This window comes from Sinocyclocheilus anshuiensis, unplaced genomic scaffold (genome assembly GCF_001515605.1).
Source record: "Sinocyclocheilus anshuiensis isolate Anshui unplaced genomic scaffold, SAMN03320099.WGS_v1.1 scaffold1487, whole genome shotgun sequence".
Lineage (NCBI taxonomy): Eukaryota > Metazoa > Chordata > Actinopteri > Cypriniformes > Cyprinidae > Sinocyclocheilus > Sinocyclocheilus anshuiensis.
In genome coordinates, this window is record NW_015555817.1 from 434357 (window position 1) to 457384 (window position 23028).

General features: G+C 35.5%; 1 protein-coding gene and 1 pseudogene across 1 annotated transcript; both read left to right on the forward strand.

Moving 5' to 3' along the window:
- Positions 1–640: 640 nt before the first annotated feature.
- On the forward strand, positions 641–8683 carry LOC107675197 (LIM domain kinase 1-like). The gene is made up of 15 exons (XM_016469458.1): positions 641–877; positions 3128–3266; positions 4649–4758; positions 4854–5021; positions 5146–5251; positions 5342–5526; positions 6545–6734; positions 6828–6914; positions 6993–7124; positions 7230–7283; positions 7449–7514; positions 7599–7758; positions 7848–7903; positions 7994–8151; positions 8246–8683. Exons 1-15 carry the CDS (start codon positions 828–830, stop codon positions 8427–8429), a joined length of 1845 nt encoding a protein of 614 aa, XP_016324944.1. The 5' UTR covers positions 641–827; the 3' UTR covers positions 8430–8683.
- A 1153-nt stretch (positions 8684–9836) lies between these two features.
- On the forward strand, positions 9837–22779 carry LOC107675179 (septin-5-like; annotated as a pseudogene).
- Positions 22780–23028: the final 249 nt, after the last annotated feature.

The following is a 23028-nucleotide window of genomic DNA, read 5'->3' on the forward strand; positions in this document are numbered from 1 at the left end:
ATCCAAAATAAAATTCTAATATTGTATTTTATTTATATATTATTTATTTACCATGTAATGAAGGCAGATTTGAACTGAAACATTGCATTCTTTTTTTTTTTGTTTACATAAATGTCAGGTCGGGGCAAGTTGCCACGTGTTGTATTGTAATTTTAACAATTGATTAATGACCGTTTCTTTTGGTCAAAACAATAATTTAAAATGTATTACATTTTTTTTTTACCTTTTACATTTTTCATGTTTCATTACTTGTTTTGGCTTTTATAATTGTTTTACTTTTTTCAGTATAGCCTCTACGCCAGATATAATTCTGATAGCAAACCTTCTTTACAATATAAAATCGAAATTACTTCTCCAGTTCCACTCTACTTCAAAGTTTAAAGACTGGATGTAAGTAACCCACAAACAAATACGTGGTGAGCAGTACCAAAGCAAGATCCTTTCATAATTTCTCTTGCATGAATGCACTTACACAAACAAACCCTCTCTTCATGAAGGAGTTGGATTTAAATGCACGTCTCTGCCCCGTCATGTAGTTCATGAGGGCTATCAGCAAGTGACACTGGTCGGTTAACTCTATATCCTCTGACAGTATGCATTCTTTCTGCTACAGACTAAAGCAGAAGAAGGTGGGCTAAAGTTAGGAGGAGTGGGAGGGATCTGTGTCTCTCTTCAGACACTTGGCAGGAAGCAGCAGCATATGCTGATATGAAATAAAAACTATTTGAGGGTGTTTGTAACAGTTTTGTCCTCTCCTCCCACTTCACTCCACCCCTGAAATGAGTGGAGGACAGTAAGAAAACTAGCAGAGCTTTACTACTGCTGCTATGCTCAATTCTTGTCAGGACCTGTATTGCCGGAGAGGAGGGAAGGCAAGGTAAGTCAAATTGGACTTGTTTTGTTTACTAGTTTACGTTTTCTCTTAAGTTTCAATGTCTTATTTCTTTCTTTTCCTTCATTTCTTGGAAAAAGGCTCACAGTTGTGGTTTTTAGTGATGGTGGTACATGCGGTAACGTTACATTTCTAGTAAAACAAAAACAGGAACTTCTTTGTCAACAGTCTACTTTCAGATTGTCATGAGATAACGTAATTCTAGAACTTTGTTAAATTCGAACTTATACTTTACTATTTCCTCTAGAAGTGTAGAAATGTGTGGTCTTGTGAGCTGGGTTGAGACCGCTTTGAAATAGTCAACATAAGCAGAATTGTGTTTGTGTTTATGTAAACACAGAAAGAGAATTCAGACTTTGTTTGTTTCACACCAGTTCTGTGCACTCCCACTTCTCTACTGAGAATCTGGTTTACCAAAGTGATGCAGGACTATGATTACATTGGCATTTAGATGTGTTCATTACAATAACAGGCAAATTTATACAAAGAATGATATATGAGATTGTACTGAATCCTGTCTGTTATAGAGTTATTATCAGACTAGTGGATGAAATGTGCAAAAGCATATTTAATCTGGCCTAGAGGCGTATAAAGTATACTGAAATTGTACTTATCTTAATGTATTCATATTCAATTCTCAAGTATCTAGACAAAACACTGCTCAAATTATGCTTTGACAGATTTTACACTGAAATTGATTTCTGTCATGATCTCCAGCTGGAGTGCCCATGAGCTCCTCTAGAGGGCACTCCATTCTGTACCTTGCCATTCACTCAGGACTCCATTTCCCATAATCCTTTGCCCGGACTCATCAAGTGCATCACCTGTCTCTCATCTGATCTCATCATCAGTTCACAGCTGTCTCACATTAGTAGGCCTATAAGAATAGCACACACCCTCTCTGTCATGGCTGGTGATTGAATGTTTAGCCCTTCTGTGTTTTCTAGTTTCCATGTTCCTAAGTTTTGCCTTTCTCGTGTTTTGTTCCTTGGACTGTTACCTTGTTTTTGATTGACTGCTGCCTGCCCTGATCATTGCCTGTCTTGTTGGATTACTCTTTTGTCTGTGCCTTGGATGTTACTGTTTGCTGGTATCTGACCCTGCCTGTCCTGACTACGCTCTTTTTAATAAAGTCTGCTATTGGATCCCCACTTCGTTGTCACAACGCCTCAATCGTTACAATTTCATTCAGAAAATAAAATTTGTGCAGATGGATTGCTTTGTTAGGTGATATTTATTTATTCATTTAAGTTATCCATCCATTTCGTTATTTTTTAATACGGGAAACGGTTAATGAAGTCCTGGAAAGGACTAACGTCTATATGTTGCTGTAATGAGTAAAAAGTATTATTTTAGGAAATGTAATCTGAGTAAAAGTGCAAGTTTCAATAACACTCAAGTAAAGCTCAGATTTTCCAAAATAATACTTATGAAGTAAAATACTGTACTTTAAAGCCTGCTATTGGATCCCCACTTCGTTGTCACAACGCCTCAATCGTTACAATTTCATTCAGAAAATACAATTTGTGCAGATGGATTGCTTTGTTAGGTGATATTTATTTATTCATTTAAGTTATCCATCCATTTCGTTATTTTTTAATACGGGAAACGGTTAATGAAGTCCTGGAAAGGACTAACGTCTATATGTTGCTGTAATGAGTAAAAAGTATTATTTTAGGAAATGTAATCTGAGTAAAAGTGCAAGTTTCAATAACACTCAAGTAAAGCTCAGATTTTCCAAAATAATACTTATGAAGTAAAATACTGTACTTTACACCCCTGTCAACCATAGAATTAAACAACACTTTCTTGTTATTCTGCTTTTCTGCTCTTTGTTTGCTAGTGTTTAAAACTACATGGTGTGTGTGCTTACGTGTGTGTGTGTGCGTGTGTACATGAGTGTGTTTGTGTGTATAATGTGCATGTGTTTCCGTGAAACGGCTGTGTTTTATTGAATGAAAGGAAAAAAGCAGATAACCGCCAGCTGTGGAACACATGACAGGCATCCTGATCAGATGCAGCAAGAAAGAAAACGCCCCTGGCTCTAGCATTTTATAGTCACTTCAGCTGAATCTTACTCTAACAGTAGTTAATAATCTGATCTGATAGTACATTTATTCAAGTGATCTGATTTAGCACAAAACTTTAATGCAACACCCTTTTAAGTTTTGTGAAATATGCAATAAATAAGTACATAAATATACAAGTTTTCCTATCTCTCTCTCTCTCTGTTAGGTGTTGTGTATGTAATTTGGTTCTTTCTCACTGGTACTATGAAAGAGATGGACAATTCTTCTGTAAGAAAGATTACTGGTCACGATTTGGGGAGCAATGCCACGGCTGCTCAGAGTCTATCACCACCGGTCTCATTATGGTAAGAACACAACATTGACAAATCAGTTCATAACATTAAAAATGAAGGAGAAATATTAGCTTAGTAAAACAAACTTGATGCTCAATATTTTGGTACCACATAGACTGAAAGAAAAAGGGTTTAGGATTTAATTTTAGCTAATTTCACATCTAATAAAAAAAAAAAACCAGTAAGTATACACATTGAATTTAACATTACATTTTGAAGGTGAAAGACTGAAAAAGAAGTTTCCTGAAAAACATGCTCTAATAATGTGTTCTATTTAAGTAAACTTAAAAAAAATACAATTTAAAGGGGTCATATGATGCAATTTCATTTTTTCCTTTCTCTTTGGAGTGTTACAAGCTCTTGGTGCATAAAGAAGATCTGTAAAGTTGCAAAGACTAAAGTCTCAAATCCAAAGAGATATTCTTTATAAAAGTTAAGAGTCAACCACGCCTACCTAAAACGGCTCGTTCGAACACGCCCCCACATGTTTACCTCACTATGTGGGAAGATTTGCATAACGCCGACAAAATAATGTTCTTTTTAGAAGCATCATATGACCCCTTTAAAGTGTAGCCTTGATTATAGATTTTATCTGCATTGGCCAATATTGGATATTTATATGTGCATGCTCATTTCTTCTATTTTTACATTTCTGTTTACATTTGTTGTCATTTACTGCTCAATTAAACTTAAACTTTAAAAACATTGATTACACTGTTATAAATGTAATCTTCAGCAAATCTCAAAAAGAATACGCCTTTTTGTTGTGATGCTTAAATTGACTTATAGCATTTAAAATGACTGATTTTAGTTTGATATTTTAAATTTTTTAGAAATTAAACATTTTTAAATTTTAAAATTGGATAGAATTTTAAAATCGCCCATTGCAGCAATTATCAGCTGCTGTAAATAATGCATAGAAAGCAGCATTGCCATCTTTGAGTGCCGCTAAGCACTTACACTAACAAGACTTTTGTGAAGAATGTGTTGTCCTGAAAGCAACAGAGCGTTTACTACAACAACATGTGACATTTCATTTTTTTTAAAGATACTGAAACACTGGGCGAGAACCTAGTGGATTCATACATGCATTCCTTTAGTAAACTGCACAATCAAACAACAATTCACTCACTAAACGGTTACAGTAATTTGATCTCTCTTATCTTGAAAAGGTTAACTTGGAGGTTTTGGTGTTTTGTCAGTATTTCCTGCTGTGACCTGAGGGCAGGCGACCCCTCCCACTCACAATCTTGCTTCCTTCCATTGTGCTGCTTCACTTCTGTAGAATGATGTCATCCACCCTGTCCCACCTCAACTCCTCCCTTACTGTTTCAGCTGAATTCAAGATAAACTGTACTTGAAAATAACTTTGCCTCTTCCTTCCATCTCTGCAGGTGGCTGGGAAGCATAAATACCATCCCGAGTGTTTTCTCTGTGAAAGCTGTGGCATGGTTATTGGAGATGGCGATTCTTTCACTCTAGTGGATTATGCCAATTTATACTGGTTGGTTTTGTCAAAACATGCACTACTTGCTAATTGCTAAGCATTTTGATGGGAAAGTACCTCAGTTAATGAGTTCTCTTCTTCTTCTCTCATAGCGGACAGTGTGGATACCAGAAGGTGTCAATGCAACACTCAGCAGCAAAATGTTCACGGCTTTCTCACACAGTGACATCGATGTCATTTCCTCCTTCTGCAGAAAGCAGGCGAGGTTTATCCTTCACAGTGGAGCAGAAGGACGCAGGCCCTTTGATCACTGTATCTCAGTAAGTTGTCAGTTTAGACACAGTTACACCTGAGCAAAAATATAGGGCCACTAAACATGATTTTATTAAATAAATTGTTAAATTAATGATAGCATTCAATTAATATTGATATAAAAAAATTCAGACTGGACATGCACAACCTGAGCCCTGAAGTTAAGCCTTTGATCCATGTTGGAGACAGGATTCTTGAGATCAATGGAATTTCTGTCCAGAACATTCCACTCAATGAGGTCAGTCCTTTATCTCAGATTAGAGAACAATCATTTGGACGACACATCTCATTTCACCTATTACCCTTTATATTTCGGCTTTTTTAACAGATGGATCTGGTGATTCATGATACAGAGCACTGGTTACAAATCACAATTGAACATGATCCTAAAGAACTCGCAAAACATGAAGACTTATCTGGCCTACTGGGAGAAGAACTGGACCAGCCTGGAAAACTAGGTTTCTTTCCCCTTCCCTGGAACAGTCGAATAAGCCCTAGATCCAGAAATATTCTGTAAGAATTATGGCACTATTAGACTTTATTACATGTAATACTACACTGCAAACAAAGTAATTTTTTCTTGTTTTAGGTAAAACATATCTAAACATCTAAGCAACATTCATTTTTTTGAGAGGCAAAAAAAGGCTAATTTTTTTTTAGAGAATGCACATTAAATAAATTAATGTATTAATTCCTGTGGTAATTTGTTTTAAAGATGTATACTTAAAACAAGAAAAAAAAAGACATTTTGCCAATAGACCATGAACATATGTAACCCTGGACCACAAAACCAGTCATAAGGGTCAGTTTTTTTAAATTGAGATTTATACATCACCTGAAAGCTGATAAATAAGCTTTCCAACGATGTATGGTTTGTTAGGATAGGACAATATTTGGCCGAGATACAACTATTTGAAAATCTGGAATCTGAGGGTGCTCAAAAATCTAAATATTGAGAAAATCACCTTAAAGTTGTCCGAATGAAGTCCTTAGCAATGCACATTACTAATCCAAAATTAAGGTTTGATATATGTATGGTAGGAAATGTACAAAATATCTTCATGGAACATGATCTTTACTTAATAGCCTAATGATTTTTGGCATAAAAGAAAAATCGATAATTTTGACCCATAAAATGTATTGTTGGCTATTGCTACAAATATACCCCAGCGACTTAAGACTGGTTTTGTGGTCCAGAGTCACATATATTAATTCAAGAATGTTATTTGGAAGCAAGTCTTGAAATCTTTTCATGTTCTGTAAGCTGATTTTTTAGAGGTTTTTACTGGATAACAGGACTAAAATTAAGAAAATGTATAAAATGTTATTTGATCAAAAGTCAGAAAGTCATTTTTAAGAACCTGCATACAGGTTTGTTGTAGGTGTCAAATGTTATACATAAACATAAAACTGGTTTAGTTATACTTACTGGTTTAGTAAGATAATAAAAAAAGCACCAAATAATTAAAAAGGTCATATTTCTGTCATGCTCTTACTAACATTATTCATTTCTATTTGTCTGCCTCTGTAGGCGCAGCTGCAGTATTGATAAAGCTCCGTGCTCGCAACGGCACGCTGCACTTCTTTCCCATAGAAGAGACATTAATCGATCAGAGTCTCTGCGTTTTGACCCCACTGACAAAACACAACGTATCTTCCGACCCTCTGACCTAATATATGGGGAAGTTTTGGGAAAAGGTTGTTTTGGACAAGCCATAAAGGTAAAGCAATATGTCTGAATGATCACATTGAGTATCACTTGAGATCACAGACTGACAGAATGAAGGAATTAACTGCTTCCTTTGGGTTGTCAGGTGACGCATTCGGAAACAGGTGAGGTCATGGTGATTAAGGAACTTCTTCAATTCGATGAAGAGACTGAGAAGACATTCCGGAAAGAGGTCTGTTGTAGTTTTTTCTTTCTCAGACCACTAAAGAGCAAATGGATTGTTTGCTAATCGAAACATTTTTGGCTCCAGGTCAAAGTAATGAGATGCCTAGAACATCCTAATGTCTTAAAGTTTATCGGCATTCTCTACAAAGACAAACGACTGAACCTGATCTCTGAGTATGTGCAAGGAGGAACACTGAGGGACACCATTCAGAAAATGGTTTGTTTTTTTCCTTACTGTATATAGTCCATAGATTCTTGTCGAAAAGCATGCTGTTATGGTTCTGTGTTAATAAACTAATTTTTTGTCATAATTTATGACAAGGATCACCCTTGGAAACTTAGAGTGAGCTATGCCAAGGACATTGCCACTGGAATGGTACGTAATGAAGCGCAATCCAACAATGCAAGAAAAGATGGAAATCTTTACATCAGATCTCCACACTCTTGCTTAATTCTTTAATACAAAGACATGTTTTGACAAAGAATATGAATCTGAAGCTATTTAGCATCCAAATACATGTATTTTCTCTGTCCAACCCAGGCTTACCTACATTCAATGAATGTCATTCATCGGGATCTGAACTCGCACAACTGCTTTGTCCGAGAGGTCAGAATACATCTCAGTACTTCTAAACGTAGAGCATGTCTCCAACTGAACTGAATTGTGTGACAGTACTGTTTTTCCTCACAGAACCAAACAGTGGTAGTTGCAGACTTTGGTTTGGCCCAGCTTGTAAAGGAAGAAAAGAGCTCCTCTCCTGGACAAGTGTCCAAACTGAACAAGCTTGGTCGTAAAAAACGGTATACGGTGGTGGGCAACCCCTATTGGATGGCACCAGAAATGATCCAAGGTGAGCCATATGATATAACAATCAAAAGATTGACCATTTTTTCAGTTTTGTGATTTTTTTTTTTTTTACATGTTATTTCTCACCCGCAGGAAAAATCTACGATGAACATGTTGATATTTTCTCATTTGGGATTGTTGTTTGTGAGGTGAACTTACATATTTCTCTATCTTTAGTCCAAATTTTGATATAAATATAATTGAACATACAGTATATGTATATTCCATCCTCATGGCAGATTATCGGAAGAGTATATGCTGATCCGGATGACCTCCCTCGCACACAGGAGTTTGGACTGAATGTGAATGAATATTTGGAGCGCTACTGGTCAAAAGATTGCCCTGCGGCTTTCTTTCCCATTGCGGTTCTTTGTTGTGCCTTGGAGGCTGAAAAACGGTGACTGTCATTTACATTTGTCATCTACATAACCTTACCATAAACAAAATCTCATATGCTGAAACGTGGCCTTTTCTCCCTATTTTTTCTATAGTCCCAGTTTTGCTAAATTAGAGGAGTGGCTGGAGAATCTAATGATGCACATGGAGATTAGACTTCCTCTGATGTCAGAACTAGATCAAATCTGCCAAGCGTTTTGGGAGAACCACAGCCAGTCAAAACAAACTTATGGAATTCCTTCGAAACAGATGGAGAATTCAGCCTTAGGCAGAAGCTGAGACTTCATGTGATCTGTGGGCAGTTGCATAAAAGACTAGTCTTACAAGTTAGTCTGAACGTTGCTAAAAAAAATTTAAAGTCTGTTACATTAAAACCTAGATTTTTTTTATTTATTTTGAATCAGAAAAATCAAGCGTAGCGTCAGTTCTGGCAGGCCACGTTAGGAATGCGACACCTATCACAGCACTCATATATAAGGTCCTTCAGTATTATCACCAGCTTTCGCATTGCTCAATAGCTAATTACCCTCCTCCATCCCCAACTCCTCCTCTCGTCAGTCAGGATTCAGCCTTCTGATGCTCATTGAATCAGACTAATTTCTTAAATGTTACATTCAATTTTGAAACTTTATGATATCTGCAATACGTTTATGTTGGTTCTGTTCTGTTTACCCTGAGGGGTTATTGCTGCTCTCCCTGCTCTTATCCATGCTAGGCTGCATGGATGTGCAGGGAGTTCTTGCCCAGAACAGAACCATACCGCCAATCCAAACTGTATTCTAATTGTCAGTCATCTTTGACAATAGTGGTCCTGACAGAAATAAGACTCATTACCCTTTGCTAACTGCTAGTTGGTCAGACTAGTTCTTAAGACACAATCTTAACACAGAGGCTAAGGTTATGCAACTGACCCCAGGTCATCAAATCCTCAGACTATTACAGTGGCCCCGCTTAAAAATGTATGAATGTAGTTAAATACTTTTCTGAGCCATTTTTGCAGTGACCTTGACTTTTTTCCTTAATTTTTAATGTTCATGTTTTGCTATGTAATACAAAGACATTATGTAGGCATTATGTTAATTATGTATAATTTTTTTTTTCCGGTAGTACAGTCTGCTGCAATCATTTTGTACTATTTGTACTGGTCTCAGACACAAAGTTGCTAATAAGATTGTTCAAGAGAATAAAGAGTATTATAAATGTAAGCTAAAATGCTTCATAAAATGTATGAGTAGCGTAATATTTCTAGCGGATCTGTTATCTGTTGTAATTGTCTTTTTGTTTATGTCTCTGTGTACGATTGTAGACTTTTTTTGTTGATATCAGGCTATTATTTTACATTCATGTATGCCTAATTTTGTGTTATACTGTGAAACTCAGGTGAAAGCTCCACCTGACGGAACGAATAAATGTCACGTTTTCATTTGATTTCATTTGAGCCAGTTTAACGGTTTAGTTCAGTCACCGAAACAGATCCCCTTTAACAAGTAGGAAATAATACCATTTTCATAGATTTACTATTATTTTACACGTTTACCACTGTCCGTTGGATATTTTACAGTTGATAAACTCTTGTTGTATTTTTTCAACCGTAATTGTAACGATGAATGTGCTGGTTGACGAGAGGTCATCGCTTTACTCATTTGTCTAGGCAAAACTACTATTTCTCAACAGTTGAGGAGCATAATGGATTTGCACAGTGAGTATTTATTAATATCAATAAACTTACGCTATGTAATAACGGTTAGTTTCACTCATTTAACCGAGGATCCAGGACATTTTCATAGCTCGAAGCAACGACATATCTGGTATCTAAATGAGCAAACATTTGGATACTGGGTTGAAACTCAATGACCTTAACTAATCCTAAGAGTAATTACTATATTTAAACCACCTTACGGTTCCCAGAAGGCCCAGAAATTAAGTCAAATATGAATATAAATGTTTATATTAGCCTGAATTCGTTCTCTGATGTAGTGATACACTGTAGCCTATATGTTGGGTATTAAGTCAAATTAATGTATTAAGCGAACGTTAAAGGAAAATACTATTTAAACATCCATCACTAGGGTCTCTCACAAAACAAAAGTCTAAAGTCTTAACAGCATCTATTAAATATTTACAATATCTAACATCCACTATAGGTTTACAGATTGAGGACATTGACTTTCAAGGTAACATCTGTCAATTTTTATGTTGGTGAACATTATTATTTATTCTTAGCAGTAAATTGCTGTTGTAGCACAAATATGTGTGCTATATACAGTTGGTGTTGTCAATGAAATTACTTTCTAAAATTAATTGTTATTCATTTTTGTCTATTTCCCACGCCACATCATATTTTCATGAATATCTGCCATAGTAGGGGAGGTAGGTTTTATGTTTCATAAATAGTTTTCAAAAAGGTTTAGAAAAAAGTTCATATTCAGTTTACACAAGCTGCCAATCATCACATTCAGTCACATTATGCTTTTTTTGCTAGTTTTCCATAGCTCTGAATGATTCTGGAACGGAGAGTCTCCTCAGGGATCCTGACACTTCTCTTTGTGACTCCATTGAAGCAGAGGACAAAGATGAAAGTATCCGTTCGTCTCACATATTCGGCTCATCCTCTTCTCTGGCTGAAGATAAGACTCATCCCGCTGATGACAAATCACCTCTTAGACCCAAGAGTCCAGGGGGCAGCTTTGACCCTCCTGGCTTTTTAGAGGTAGTGTAACATGCTGCCCACCTGGACCTTCAGTGGCCAAAGTGTGATGAAGTCTCTCATGTTTACAAAGGATGCATTTATTTGATAAAAAAAACAGTAATATCATTACGCTTTAAAAAGATATATGATGTGATATACTGTACACAAACCAGATTATTTTTTACTGTCCCTCCCAGAAATATGTTGGCATTGTGACGTTGCCAAACCAAGTCCAACAGAAAGCAGTGAAAAAGGGATTTGTGTTCAATCTGATGGTTGTTGGTAAGAAACATATAACATAAATACACACACTGCCATTTTTTAAAAGAAGTCTCTTATGCCCATCAAGGCAGTTATTTTAAAAATAAATAAAACAGTAACATTGTGAAATAATATTACACTTTAAAACAACTGTTTTCTGCTTTAATGTATTTTAAAACGTATTTTTTTCCTGGACTGTATATAATCATAAAATATATCATTTGTATATTTAGGTGAGTCTGGCTTAGGCAAATCCACTCTTGTCAACAGCCTTTTCCTCACAAACCTCTATATGGACAGATGCATGCCTGATGTTTCAGGTAAACCTAACATTAATGAACAACATTTATATACAGTACTACTTATAAAAGTAGTGTACTGAACTGCAGAGAAGATTAGATTGTGAAATGTATTAATATCTCTTTCACAGAGAAGATAGCTCGGACAGTATCAATAACGAAAAGCACTTTAGACATTGTTGAAGAGGGAGTAAATCTAAGACTCACTGTTATCGACACCCCTGGTTTTGGAGATTCCCTTAATAATCATGAAAGGTACTTTAAGTTTTACATGAGTACTCAGTCATTTTTTGTTTATGTTCCATGACAGTGGTCTTGAACTTATACTGACATAGTGGTCAAGATATATCATGCAACAGCAAAGAGTTTTATTACTAATTTATTTCCCTGTAAAACTGTCCAATAAAAGATGGTTTTGTGATATTTTTTGTGAAATACAGCTCATCCTGTGCTCCCAGCCAGGCATTCCATGAGGCAACCTCTCCATTTAAAATAAAACCGTAACACACTAAAATTTGTTTATTACTCTAAAAGTACCATTAAAGGGATAGTTCACCCAAAAATGAAAATTCTGTCATTAATTACTCACCCTCATGTCGTTCTAAACCCGTAAGACCTCCGTTTATCTTCGGAACACAAATTAAGATATTTTTGATGAATTCTGAGAGCTCTCTGACCCTCCCATAGACAGCAATGCAATTACCACGATCAAGGTCCAGAAACGTAGCAAGGAGATCGGTAAAATAATCCATGTGACATCAGGGGTTCAACCGTAATTTTGCGAAGCTACGAGAATACTTTTTGTACGCAAAGAAAACAAAAATAACGACTTTATTCAACAATTCGTCTCCTCCGCGTCACCCTGGTGCCATTTTGGAGAGTCTCCACTTAACGTAAACAGCGTATGCTATTCTGTGTCAGCTGCGTCACGCAGATACGTTGTTTTCATTCAAATCAAAGCGTAAACAATGTAGAAAAGTAGCTATACATCACCAGTTTAGTAACTTGCATAGTTATTTGTTTCATACATTGTCTAGTTGCTTGAGAGGGGGTTTTCTCCCAAATTCAGAAGTATGGTTAGCAATTTTTTTTTGCATGGTCAAAAAAGAAGAATTTCAGAATAACAGCACTGGTTATTGAGCACTTCATTCAATATTTTGACATGTTTAAAAAGCTGTTTTAGAATTATGAAATTTAATCACATAACTTGGGTGGCCGCTTGTAAATAGGAAATATAAAAAATGCAAAAAGGTATTTACACATGGTTTTTCTTGCAGCTGGAAGGCCGCAGTTCATTATGTAGATCAGGAGATGGAGAAGTACCGCAGAAATGAGATCGGGCTGAACCGTAAAAACATAACAGACAACAGAGTGCACTGCTGTCTGTACTTCATTTCGCCTCATGGCCATGGGTAAGACCTCTTCTCGGCACAGGTGGTTTTGTGTTTATTTCTATCCCAGGATTTTAGTAACCATGAAAATAGAGACCATGTTCAATTAACAAATTTCCTTTGTGCTGTCTCAGTCTCAAACCAATTGATGTGAACTTTATGAAAGCCCTGGATCAGAAGGTCAACATTGTGCCTGTGCTGGCTAAAGCAGACAGCCTCACTCCAAAAGAGACCTGCAATATGAAGGCAAAGGTGAGAAGGCGCGTGTACTGAAAGTCTGAGTAAGCTCACATACAGTGATAGATGTTTCTAAAGTGTATCATGTCGATATTTTTGAGAACATGGGACTGTCAACAAAAACCACCAGATGAGCTATCTAAACAAATTGCATTTGTCTCCATAGATTTTGACTGAAATTGACAAATTCAAAATCAGGATCTTCCAGGTCCCAGAGTGTGACCCGGATAATGGAGATCTGTTCAAGCAGCAGACTCTAGAGTTAAAGGTCAGGACTACAGGTCACAGAGTACTGATTATTAGTTTCTTTTAGAAAAGAGTCGCAGATTTTGTTTTGCTTCTTAAAAGTTGTAATGACACATATTCTTTCCCCAAAAAAGTACCCAAAAGAATCAAAGTACTGTCAAATGCACTAATTTAAAATTAATACCGAAGCATTTATAGTAAACTAATGCCATTTTATTGAAACTTGTATGTCATGTATTTAAATATATTTGTTAATTACACATTTGTAATGATGAAAAGTACATTAAGTAAATTTAATATATAGTAAAGGGGACACACACAGTTTCGCTCAATCTCATTTTAATCTCGAGTACCTATAGAGGAGTACTGCATCCTTCATATCTCCAAAGAGTCTTTAGTTTGATCATATTTACAAAAGAAAGATACAGCTTTACTATTCTCTGAAAACAGTCGAGCTCCCGGAGGTGCACTGTGGGCGGAGCTAAAGAGTCAAGAGCACTTGCGCGCCGACTGCCAACAAAATACAGAAATTTGATGCAGTTTGACTTACCACCCGCAGTTCTGAATCATGACCGGGGTCTTTTATCGCTGGGACCGCTCCATCTTTCAGAATCAAACGTTGTGCAAATCCAGCGTCGAACTGGGCCTTGTTTATAAAACATTCGTCACCCCTCCTTTAACTTTTAATGTAATATCATATTACACACTACAGTTAAAATAATCAATACTTTACATGTGCTTTAGTATATTAGTCTACATAAAAATGATTGTACTTTAAAGCACAATAGCTGATTATCGAAAAATAATTATTTAAAATGTTCTTTAGAGTAAAACTTTTAATTTGACATTATTATGAAGTGAACTATTTAAAAGTGTATTTACATGTGTTAAAAACAGTTATGAAAGTGTACTGTCCATTTATTTAATTGGTATTATATTATTTACAAGTACAGTTTTTATAAATATACTTTTAAAATTTTAAGTAGCGTACAAGTGCACATTCAATATAAATACGTGCACTTTTTATTTACTCATTTATTTTTATCTTATTTTATTTTTTACAAAGATTTATCTTGTTGCCTGTTTGTTAATATTTATAAAACTTCTGTGACAACTCTAAAATGTTTCCATGTCCTCTTATAGAGAAGTATACCCCTTGCTGTTATTGGGAGTAATACAGTAGTAGAGAGAAACGGCAGGAGAGTTCGAGCCCGTGTCTATCCATGGGGCATTGTAGAAGGTATGTTTACTTACACCATGAGAAGTTACATTTATACTAGGGATGCACGATATTATTGGACCAATATCGGAATCGGCTGATAATGGCTTTAAATGTAAATATCGGCATAGGCCCGATATGAAAAATAATGCCGATATGTCTTGCCGATAAGAGGAATACATTAACTCACATGTGCTTAGAGTGTGCTAGCGATTAGATCACATCAACAGTCCGATTAGATCACATCAGCAGTGGGGCTCATTCTTGAAGCAAAGTTTTGCCTGAATGGTGCATTTAAACTGAGAATGCACATACAGAATGACGCGTTAGGTGTATGATAGAGTAAACAGTAATACCACGTGCAGCGGCAGCCGCAGCAGCCTCCCCCGGGTCCTAATGCCTGCTCAGTAAGCAGTTTTAATTCTGTAGGGGTCGCTGTTGGCCTACTTCTAATAAAATGAAAGCAAAATACACAAATAATATTTAGACTGTGTTTCTGATTAAATAAAGCAGTAATTGAGGCCATAAAATCATGAGTATGTTTTGATTTAAAGGTCAGAAGCTATAGCTTACAGGTACATGAACAAAAAAAAATTACAAACATGACACTTAAATTAAATAATTTTGTATATACCTACTGATTTATTCATTTATTTATGTGTAATATGTTATATTTAAAAAAAAAAAAAAAGCTCTAAAAGATTTTCAGAATTTTTACAACTCTTTTGCTTTAGACCATTTACAAATGTTACATCATAAAATGAAATGTTAAGGTTACCACTGCATCTTTCTGAAAAAAAAAATGCAGTGATTAATATATAGTTTATTTATAGTTATTTTCAAATCTTCAATGTACTGTCATTATAAAATAACTGTATTATTTTTTATTTCATTGTAACACATAAGTTCCTGTTAAAAACTAACCAAAATTAAAAATAATGATATATCGGCTATCGGCCAAAATGAGTTGAAAATTATCGGCATATCAGATATCGGCAAAAATCCAATATCGTGCATCCCTAATTTATATTTAAGATAACATTTAAGATGTTAAAATATAAAGAGCTTAAATATTTTTAACAGGAATAGGTGACTCAAAAATAAAAATTATGTCATTGTGTCTGTCGTCATCATGTTGTTTCCAATCTGTATGACTGCTCTTCTGTCAAACACAAGATGAGAAGTTGCTCTAACATTGCTCTTTCCCATACAGCGAGAGAGACCAATTTTTTTATCTTTCTATTAATTGAATATAGCACAGAGGTCATTTATGATTGGTATGCTGTATGTAAAGAGCTCTTTAAACATCACTTTTTTCTCTCTCTCCCTAACAGCTGAGAATCCATCTCACAGTGATTTTGTGCATCTGAGGAACATGTTGGTCCGCACACACATGCAGGACCTGATACATACAACCCACTATGTGTTGTATGAGAACTATCGTATAAATTGCCTGTGCAGGAACCCATTCTCGGTATAAAAAAGGCAACTTATTTATCCTTTAGCACTGAGAAAATTTCATGACCTTGTTAATAATAATTATTATTTTTTAATTTTTTTACCAATAGGAGAATGTGTAAGGATTTTTCAGCTAGATGTCAGATGAGGACAATGTGTGTCTCTCTGAAACCTCAAAATGGAAGAGGCAATGAATGGGCTTACTGAAGAAAAAGAAAAAATGTACCATTTTAAAAAGTTTACTTAAAGACAGAGCCACGACCCTATCGAATGTTTGAATTATTTAAATTGCTTTGAGGTGTCTAACAAAATGTTTTATATTTAGGCCCATAAATTTATTTGGGGTAAGACAAAAAATAAAAATATAAACTATGTAACTAAAATACAATCAGCCTCTTTTTACTGCTTAACTTTAAATTAGGGTACTCTTATTTTTACTTAGGAAAAAATCAATGCTTTACTGTGAAATGCACATGTATTGTCATTTATTGTCTCTGAAAAGACGACATAACACATTCTGAGAGACACAACTGCTCTGCTTTGTGCTCTGCCAATTTTCTTTGGCAAAATAGAGAAAAAAAACTGTCAAATTTATCCAGTAGTAACATATTGACAGGTTAGCAGAACCCAGACACGCTAAGTATATTTTGGCCTTTGGGTGTTTCTTAAAATAAGATACGATGTGCTTATGTAAAGTTAAGGTCAAGGTAAGGTTAGTTCTTGTTTTAAAATGTCATATAATGACTCCTCAAAAACTTCATATTTATGAATGAATGATAATATACATTTTATCTTAGAAAAAAAACAACTTGAAATCAAGATTTCACCTTGTGACAAGCCATCTTTGAATTGCCTTGATTTGCAAGAATTTGCAGAGTGACCTCCAGTGGAAGGGGTTTGGAAAAGCCAACCTAGAAGACGGTTATGATGGCTAGATGAAGGATTTAAACCAGTTTGTCTATTGAAAAAACCAATTATAGTCTATGATTAATGTTAATATGAGATGTTTGGAATCAGATTTGACTTGCGAATTGAAATGCGAATGTTGCCTGGCGCATGATAACCCGTGCCACATCCTCTTCAGTGGTCACTATTTGCCGCAGGACAATCCAATTTAACTCCTTACATATCACGGGCTGCTGTTGTAATGTAGTGGTCAGGATCCCTGTCAGTCATGAAGCTGAAAAACAAAAGGATTTAAACCAGTTCTGGACAAACTGTTAAAAATGGCAGTTGTCTATTGAAAAATCATATATAGTCTGATTAATGTTGATACGAGATGTTTGAAATTAAAACAGTGACTGAAAGGAGAAATAGCGCACATCCTACTTACAATGCTGATGAAGTACTCTAAATAGTTAATATATGATACACTAAGAGTGCTAAGGCAAGAGTGAGAAAAGTATAATAATTATTATAATAATAGGACAAAATTATTAGAGAAATAGACAAAAACGATTAGCTTTATAAACATTATAATACAAATTGATACTTGAAGGTCATCTTCTAAATGAGTCACTGCATAAACAGTTCCAAAGCCTCCTTCACACAATTTGAATGCTTACTTCATAACAGCACAAATTGATGTGTTAAAAGATAAATAAGAGGTGTTGACATTTATTGTCAATCGGTGACAGCACTTACTTCAAAACCTTTAAAAAATAAAATAAAATAAAAATCCATGTCACACAGAACTATTTAAGTGAACTTTCTTTCATAAATACAAATTTAAATGAAATTTTGCTGAATGTTAAGTTTTTTTTAATGTTATTTATTAACTACCCTTAAACAAAGTGCAAATTAAAGTCATTTTAAAGCAGAAACTGCCATCAGAGAACCATCATAGTCATCCGAGGCACAGAATAAAGCTGGAGGGATTGGACGTGGCACAGACTGTACCTCAGGGGACGTCAACACTACAGTCAGGTACAACATGGACTAAAGTTTGGAAGGAGTCGAAATTAAATTTGCACCGTTAAGAGTATGGAGGACAACAGCACTTCATTCAGAAAAATCACCAACTAAATCTTGCAAGACGCTGTCACTCCAGCCATCATCAACTTGAGAGTGTTTGCTGATGGGTTCCTCCAGTGATAGGTCTTCGCTCCAGTATTTAATAACCATATTAATTATCAAATCACAAACTTTCACAATTTTAAAAACTATTTTACTGAGTTTTAGTCAACTGGAGTTTTTTTTTTCTTTTCAGAAAGATGTTTTGTTGACTGAATAATTGGTATTGTTAAACCACTGTACAATCCATTGAACAGCCCGTACTTCTATTCCTCACAGCTTCAATTTCATGCCTGTCAAACACTAAATGCGATGTAATCCCGACTAAGGTCTATTAGAATTTAAATTCAGTTGTCCGCCATGTTCAGAAGTGATGCCACTGACCAAATTTATATAAAAAGTAAAAAATTAAATAAAATAATGTCTAGCAAAAAGGCACTTATCTAGTCAGAGGTCAAAAGGGCAGCTGCTTGAGCACCACTTGGGGTCTATCTGTGCAAATGCCTATTTTCTTGTTAAATATTAGATTTCACATGAAATTGTATAATTTTATTCATATAATTGATAGCACAATTCATACTTTTTACTAAATAATTGTTTTTTTCACATTGAATGTAGACCTATGTGTTTTGTATTTTTTAATATAATATGTTAACTTACAGCTGATCGAGTTTACTGTAGAGTTTTTACATTCTTTTTAAGTGTTACAAGCTATTCTTTATAAAAGTTAAGACTCATCCATGCCTTCCTAAAACGCCTCGTTCAAACACGCCCCCACATCTCTAGGTCACTGAGATTTGCATAACGCTGCCCAAATGTTCACACAAAGAAAGAAGGCGTAACTTTATTGTTGCTGCCACCGCCGCCGCCATGTTGAGAAGTCACTGTGTGTTTCGTTGCGAAAGCGAAAATACTTTGTTTGGCCTTCCAAAAGAGGACGTGACTAGAAACCAGTGGTTAAGTTGAATTTACAACATTGTTCCAGAACAGTTCAAACCAAATATTCAGATGTGTGCAGCGCATTTTATGGAGGACTGTTTCCTGATCCTGGGAGAGTAGACTACAATGCCGGCTGTTCTGACTCACGGACTGTAAGTACGTTTTCATATTTAAAGGATTTGCCACTGATGATTCAAACGTGAATTTTGAGCAGTGTAGAGTAGCGCTTGTTGTTTGTAATTTCTCAGATCACAAATGTAGACATGGTTTTAAGCCGTAGCCTGACATGCACCTCTCCAAAAATCTAACAGCGCCTCAATTCTATGCGGACCGCAAGCGCTGTGATTGGTCTGATAGAACCCCTCCCTCCGTATGTACTTGAGTTTTGTGTGTGTTTATGTACATTTTAATATATTTTAATGTTACACCTTCTTATATAAAATAAAACAAAGCAAAGAACAAGTGTCTTATCATTTATTATGCTTGCTATAAGATATGACCCCTTTAAGATTAAATCAGTTTAATGATAATATAAAACTAGAGGTTTTAATCAAAAACTTAATGACAGTGGCATTTTGTTTTGGAAATGTACCTCAGGAATTATGGGAGTGACTCTTTCTTCCCCTCTCTCCTCAGTCTCAGATGGATGGACGTGGAGTTCATGAAGATGCTACATGAGAAGGTCAACATAGTGCCTGTGCTGGCCAAAGCAGATAGTCTCACTCCATTGGAAGTCAGAAAAATGAAAATGAAGGTGTGTATGCAGTGTATAAAAAGTATATATATATATATATATATATATATAATATCACAGTCGTCATGGGTTTGTTTTTTCTCTCTAGATTCGTGAGGAGATTAAGAGATTCTACATCAACATCTACCAGTTTCCTGAATGTGATTCAGATGAAGATGAGGAGTTCAAACTTCAACACCAGGAATGGAAGGTGACCTGCCCTGCTCTATATTTACATCAAACGTACCATAACACCGACTAAACTGACATGTGGATTTCCTTCTTTGTTACAGGACAGCATTCCCTTTGCAGTAATTGGCAGTAATGTCAAAGTTGAAAGCGAAGGCAGGCGCTTCAGAGGCCGTCAGTACCCCTGGGGTGTGGTGGAAGGTACTTAGACTCTATCGTAGACGATTATGTACTATTGTACATAATCTTTTATTTGTACACAGGCGATGAATTAAGTGTCCCTGCAAAAACAGTAACAATCTGTACTGTATGCTCTTACTGGATACATACAGTCCACTCATGTAAAGCGATATGTACTAAATAGCAAATCTCAACTGATTGATTGTAATATTGGTGAAAAGTGTCAACTATATTATCAGCCAGTGATATATTAGAAGTTGGATATATAGTATGTCCTGCTTCACCTGCAAACATCCAGGATGCACATGTAAAGCAATATTTTATATAGCAAACCTCAGTTATGATTATGTAAAATGCAAAATGTAAACTGTATTATCTTTTTTTACTTTATCTGCATACATTACATTCATGTTTTTTTATTTGCAACAAAAATGTAGCTTAGTTATCGTTGGATATATAGGGAGCTGGATATAAAGTTCCATATATAGGTACGTCCCACTTTATCAGCATACATACTCTACAGTAGTGATGAGAGAAACAAAGCTTTTCAAATCTTTGAATCAACTGAACCAATTGCTTTGCAAAATGATTCACTATTTCGAAGTGTTCGAAACACCACACTGGTGACACCTGCTGGTCAAAACTGTGTAAATGCAACAAAAACTCAAGCCAAACATAAAAATAGCTTTTACAAACCCATTGCAAGTGTTTTATTGAAAGCAAAGCAAATTAACTAACCACCCATTAAATTACCATTAAATATTAAGTGTCTGTATGTGTTCTTTTATCCATTTTCAGGGCTTGTTTTGGTTATTCAATGAATGACACACAGCTAAACGGGCCAATAAGTGATTATTAACTATACTATTATTCCTTTTAATTATTTAAATGCCTCATTAAAACGTCTACAAATTTATAAAAACTGATCTGAAATCAGGTAAATATTACCATTGACGCTAGTTCAATGGTTTGCCGCTATGGGGCAATCTCAGTGATCTTGTACGATTCATGGGTTCACAGAGCTCACCTCTAGCAGTGAATCACTGAAATGTCGAAACATTTCCGTTTAGTGTTTTGTTTAAGTGTCTTGTTTACTGAAATCACGTGACTGGTAGTATGATATGTGTAAAATATGAGTAGTATGATATGATTCAAAACAAAAAATTCATAAAGGTTTCAAAGATTCATGAAGCAGTGTTTTGAAAGTACCCATCACTACTGTACAGCACACAAAGTAATATGTACTATATATTAAATCAAAATGTAACTATATTATTGCCCAGCCCTCTGTACAGTTTGAAAATGTATGTCCGATAGGTTTAACTCAATCTGACCTGATGCCATCATCACATGGCACAGCTGATTGGTTCTCTCCTGTATCAGTAGCCAATGAGCTCGCTGCTCAACATTCAAATATATGATTAGTGCTTGCAGTAGCAGTTGCAACTTGCTTCAGAAACCCTCCACCTTCTCCAGCTCCACCTGTATAGATCTGCTACGAGGTGATTCATGTATATCTATATGGGGGTTATTTCATGTGTTATATTTGCAGCAGCAATATTTCTTACATGCTCACAGCAGCACATTGTGGATGTGTTGGCAGTAGCAAGTCTGCAGCAGCAGCAGCGTAGCAGATCTATTCCGCCAAGACCTTTTCTTATTTTTTTGCATGTTTGTCACACTTTAATGTTTCAGATCATCAAACAAATTTAAATATTAGTAAAAGATAACACAAGTGAACACAACATGCAGTTTTTAAATGAAGGTTTTTATTATTAAGGGAAAACAAACACCACTGTATATAGCATATCTCAACTGCTTAATTGCTTGTATCGTTGCTATTATGAACATGATTTTCTGTAAAGCTGTTTTGAAGCCATGTGTATTGTGTATAGAACTATTCAAATAAATGAGTCGACTCTTGCAGTGGAGAACCCTGCTCGCTCCGACTTCCTGAAGCTGAGGAACACATGCAAGACCTGAAGGATGTGACACGGGAAACTCATTACGAGAATTGCCGCACTCAGTGCATCCAGAATATGACCCGCATGGTGGTCAGGGAGAGGAAACGCAGGTCAGAGGATGAACTGACATGATGATCACATCAGACTATATTCTGCAGTGCAAATGAATGGTGTGCTTATTCATGATCATGATGTTTCATCACTGACCTTCCTGTGTGGTTTATGTTACTGTTTGTTTCATCCAGTCTGTGTAACCGGCTAAGAGACAGTGCCTCTGATGCCTGTGGACAGCGAGACTGAGCGCCTTATTTGGGAGAAAGATGAAGAGGTAATACGGGTTTGTTTTTTAATTAGATCCATACAATGTCTTCATTCTCTTCAGAATGGATTCAGTGCATGTTTGGAATGGATACTAACTTACCATTCACACCATACTAACTACTATTTTTTAAAACATTAAGTGAAAGAGTAGGTATTTACCACATGGGCTTCAGAATAGCTAGAATACTACTAGGATATTACTAATGTCTGCCATATTAAAATGAGTATGTTATATATTAAGATTAGTATGTTAGCATATTTCAACAAAGCCAGTGTTTAAGTCTCTCATTTCATTAAAGTTCTCTGATAGCTGTAATTAATCTTGTGTATTTTTTTTTGTTACTTTCTCCTTCTGCAGTTGCCCCGAATGCAGTAAGTTCTGGAAAGGATTCAGGAACAGATGCATCATGGACATTAAGACAGACTAATCAATTAATTTAAATGTGTTTACAATAGAAATATGGCTTGAGATGTCAAAGGTTTAAGCTGCTGGATACTGCAGTGAATATTATCTTGTTGTTTGAAGGAATGTGTCCTAAATTAGCTGTCTGAAAAGGTATGAATGCATCTACATAAATACTTTAAATATTTTAGATTGAATGCAAATATGACTGTTGTGATACATAAGAAATACGACTAATACAACTTGACTTGTAAATGTCATAAGATTTATTATGAATCGTCAATATGTTTTTTTTTTGTAGTAATCTAGCATATTTTAATACGTTTTATTACTATT

Excerpts from the sequence above, each read along its gene's own strand:
- LOC107675197 (XM_016469458.1), top strand. The coding sequence starts at position 828 with ATGCTCAATTCTTGTCAGGACCTGTATTGCCGGAGAGGAGGGAAGGCA. Across the intron at positions 5,022-5,145 it reads CCTTTGATCACTGTATCTCA|ACTGGACATGCACAACCTGA; the intron begins GTAAGTTGTCAG and ends AAAAAAATTCAG. Across the intron at positions 6,735-6,827 it reads GTTTTGGACAAGCCATAAAG|GTGACGCATTCGGAAACAGG; the intron begins GTAAAGCAATAT and ends TTGGGTTGTCAG.